We start from the raw sequence: 3,829 nt of genomic DNA, 5'->3' as shown, positions 1-3,829 counted from the left end.
GTCTGAGTCCATCAGGGGTTTTTAGGTGACCGTGTTTGCAGCCAGTTTCATGCAGGGTTACAGGCTGGTCTCTAGCCCCGTGTGACCTAAACCTGACCAATCAGAGCGCAGTAATCTGTGTACAGTCTGCACACAGCACGCTTATCATGTGTTGATTTCTGGATGTTGACGTTCACGAGGTTTCTTTATTGCTGCGGCGCTCCATCGTGACGCACACAGTTATCATATTATTATCATCATTAACGTTTCTATTGATCGCACTCTCACAGCTTAAACAATGAAACACTTTTTATTAATCATTTTTATACTCTGCTAAATATTTACTGTAATAATTTATTTTATCGATTTGTTATATTTTCTGTGAATTACTCTCAGTTTCTGTGTAATTGTTGTTTGGATTTATTGGACGTGTGTTTGCTCTGCGAGCAGCTCTGACGAGGAGAAGGAGAGCAGGAAGAAGCAGGTGCGCCCTCTGTTCAGACACTTCAGACGCATCGACGCCTGCCTGCAGCCCAGAGAGGCCTTCAGAGGCTCCGACGAGAGTACGACGCCCTCGCACGCACACAAACACAAAAGCGGTGTAATCTGTAAACACACACAGAGTTTGAATGCAAATACACCTGCAGTCTGTGGCAGGGGTAAACAAATCACACAGCGACACACCCAGAACACACACACGCACAGCATCAGGACAGCAAAAACAGCAGGGTGCTGCGTGTGTGTGTCTGTGTGTGTGTGTCTGTGCGTGTCCTGCAGTCATACTTCTGGCAAATTTTGACTTAAAGTTACTTTTATTCAACCAGCAAGTTGTTTTTTCCCTCTTTACATGTAATTTGTCCCAACTGATACAAAATGACACAAGTGTCTCCCGAAAGATAAGAAGATGATGTACAAGAAGCATTATTGTGGGAAAATGATCAGCGTTTTTATACATTTGAGCAAAAAGTGTCAGAATTGTTCACACCCTTCTCAATGATCAATAGAAAAAGCTTTATTGGCTTTTACAGCAATCAAACGCTTCCTGTTCTTGCAGAGCAGCTTTTTGCACGTCTCCACAGGTATTTTTGCCCACTCATCTTTTGCAATGAGCTCCAAATCCTTCAGTTTGGAGGGTCCTCTTGCCATCACCCTGGTCTTTTGCTCCCTCCACAGATTCTCAGTTGGATTCAGGACTCTGGCTGAGCCGCTGCAACACGTTAGTGTTGTCTGCTAACGTTTATTCAGCACGTTTGCTGTGTTTTGGGTCATTGTTGTGTCCAAGGCCACGTTCCTCTGCAGACTGCCTGGTGTCATTGAATCTTCATGGATCTGTTTTTCATGGTGCCGTTCACTGTGATTGGTTCCCTGGTCCACTGGCTGAAAAACAGCCGCAGCATTAGGTTCCCATCACCGTGTTAGACAGCGGGGGCGGCGTTCTTTGGGTTGAAGGCTTCTACTTTTTCACGCCGAATGAAGGAAACATCATTGTGACCAAACAATTCAATTTTTGTTTCATCAAAACACAGACGACCAGAAGCATTTGAAGGCCGAGCGAGCTTTTGTGTGCCTCATCAGGAGGAGCACCGTCCTCCTTGGTCTCCTTGGACCCCAGCAGCGTGCAGCGTCCGTTGGACGGTCTGCCCTGAGACATTTCCACCAGCAGGCCCAGATTCACCAGGATGGCCTCGGTGGTGATCCTTGGACTTTTTCACCCCCTCGCCGTCCTCCTGCCCAGCACAGGTGTCACTTTGGGTTCCCGACCACGTCCTGTGAGATGTTCCACAGTGTGGAACATCTTGTATTTTTTTAATAATATTAGGAGGCTTTACGACAGCTCGGACTATTTGGACAGAAGTTTGGATTTTCCCAGAGATTGTGGCAGTTTGAGAGGGTAGGAATGATGCTGACACTTTTTGCTCAAATGTAAATAAAAGCTGAGCAATTTTCCCACAATAATGCCTCTTGCACATCATCTCGTTTCCTTTTGGGAGGCACTTGTGTCATTTCCAGTCAAAAAACAACTTGCTGGTTGCAGAAAAGTCACTTTAAGTCGCCCGGTGAGCGGACGACGTAAACACACAAACTCGATGTAATAGACGTGTTCATACTGACGATGATATACAATGGGTGGAGGCAGATGTAAAAAGACACGGGGGGGCTCCAAAACTTACGGAGAAGCAAAAGACGCCGACGACAACAAGGCACAAAGAGGAACGCGGAGCAAAGCGAGGACAACGAGCTAACAATGGCTAACAGTACAAAAGTTGATAACATGCGAGAGACGAGGAAAGAAATCAAAGAAGATCTGAATAACCTGAAGGCCGAGATGTCACACAATGTCATCGTGGATATCCGTCATCACGCCACGAGGTTAACTGAAGCAGAACGACGTGTGAACGAACTTGAGACAGTGGAGCTGAGAGATGCGCTAACTGTCTGGACCAGCAGAAAACTCTGCAGACCAACGTCACGGACCTGAAGGAAGAGGAACAATCTCCGTATGTATGGAATTAAAGAAGCTGCTGAGGGGAATGATGTGATGGCATTCATTAGGAACTTCATAAAGAAAGAACTTGTCCTTCCTGAAGATGAGGATTTGCAGATTCAGCGCGCTCACCGATCACTGGGACCAAAGCCGCGACGCACAGCAATTACCAGGTCTAGTTTTCAGAGCTGTGCCAGAAAAGACAAAATCCTGAGAGCAGCTCGGGCTGAGAACGTTTCTTACGAGGGCAAAACTGTCACATTTACACGACGTACCGACTGAGACTCACAACAAGCTCAAAGAACACAAGGACATTAAGAAGAACAAAGAACAAAACATTTCCAGACACCGCGCCCAGCTAAACTGAGAACTGATTGGAGAGCGGTCCACGCCTGTACCAGAGTCATCAGAAGCGGCGGAGGATATGAAGAAGCGTGGTTACGCGGTGGAGATGCCGCGCTGCGGGGACGTCAGCAGGCTCTCACCCGAAGCGCACGCTGGGAGAAGACGGATCGCTCGCACTCTGTCTGTGGAAGGCTTCATGGATTTCTCAGGCAACAACTATCTTGTGTTGCGTCACTGGACAAAATGCCTGTTTTTGCTTTTCTGTAGGTCCTGTTTCCTAATCTCAGTTTATTATAACAGAGGAAGACGTGTTTAATCTCTCTATTACATCTTATTTAAGACTAAGAAATGCCTCGACCGCGTGCTGCCATTGAGCGCTTTGGTCCCGTAACGTGTTTACTTTTTACTTTACACCAGTTTTTCGTGTGAGACCTGTGTCATGGAAAACAGACTAAGCTGATCAGCTGATCAGGACTGAGAGAGATGCTTAAAATGTTCAGAGAAGAGAGAAAGCTGCTGGATGCAGCCATGGAGCTCCTACATGGAGCTGGACTTTTCCTCCAATGTTGGAGAATGGACGCCACAGAATGACGGAGCAATGTACAGCCGGGAGTCAGGGTGACCTCTGTTCAGTTTCTCTGCTTAGTTTGTTCTTATAGTTCTAACTGTGTTCAGAGCGTCGACAGACGTGCTTGGAAACACATGTATGAGTAACCACATTTTGAGTGGCAGTTACTATAGTAACGACAAGCCATGATGTCACGTGACTGCAGCCATCTTTGATGCTGCGCTCTCAGAGGACTCACTGACATCATCGTGTGTGTGTGTGTGTGTGTGTTCAGTCTTCTGCAGGGTGTACACTCCGGATCATTCCTACGTCACCATCAGGAGCCGTCTGTCCTGCCGGGTTGGAGAGATTCTGGCTCTGGTCAAAGAGAAGCTCCAGTACAGCGAAGACCAGCCAGTCCTGCCGGGAAACCTCATACTGGTGGCCGTGACGTCAGCCGGAGGTCTGCGCAC

At 47.3% G+C, this 3,829-nt stretch overlaps 1 protein-coding gene across 1 annotated transcript in view; it reads left to right on the top strand.

The window, feature by feature from the left end:
- Positions 1–3,829, top strand: part of rapgefl1 (Rap guanine nucleotide exchange factor (GEF)-like 1) — a gene marked incomplete in the record, with an annotated part of 32,562 nt that overhangs the window by 15,777 nt on the left and 12,956 nt on the right. The window contains 2 exon segments of the mRNA XM_014329724.2: positions 430–542; positions 3,652–3,819. Coding sequence (XP_014185210.1) covers positions 430–542; positions 3,652–3,819 — 281 coding nt within the window.

The sequence above is a fragment of the Haplochromis burtoni genome, unplaced genomic scaffold, assembly GCF_018398535.1.
Source record: "Haplochromis burtoni strain Fernald_Lab_line unplaced genomic scaffold, NCSU_Asbu1 Contig_313, whole genome shotgun sequence".
Taxonomy (NCBI): Eukaryota; Metazoa; Chordata; class Actinopteri; order Cichliformes; family Cichlidae; genus Haplochromis; species Haplochromis burtoni.
Note: the sequence above shows the minus strand (reverse complement) of the source record. Positions and strands in the feature narration are given on the sequence as shown.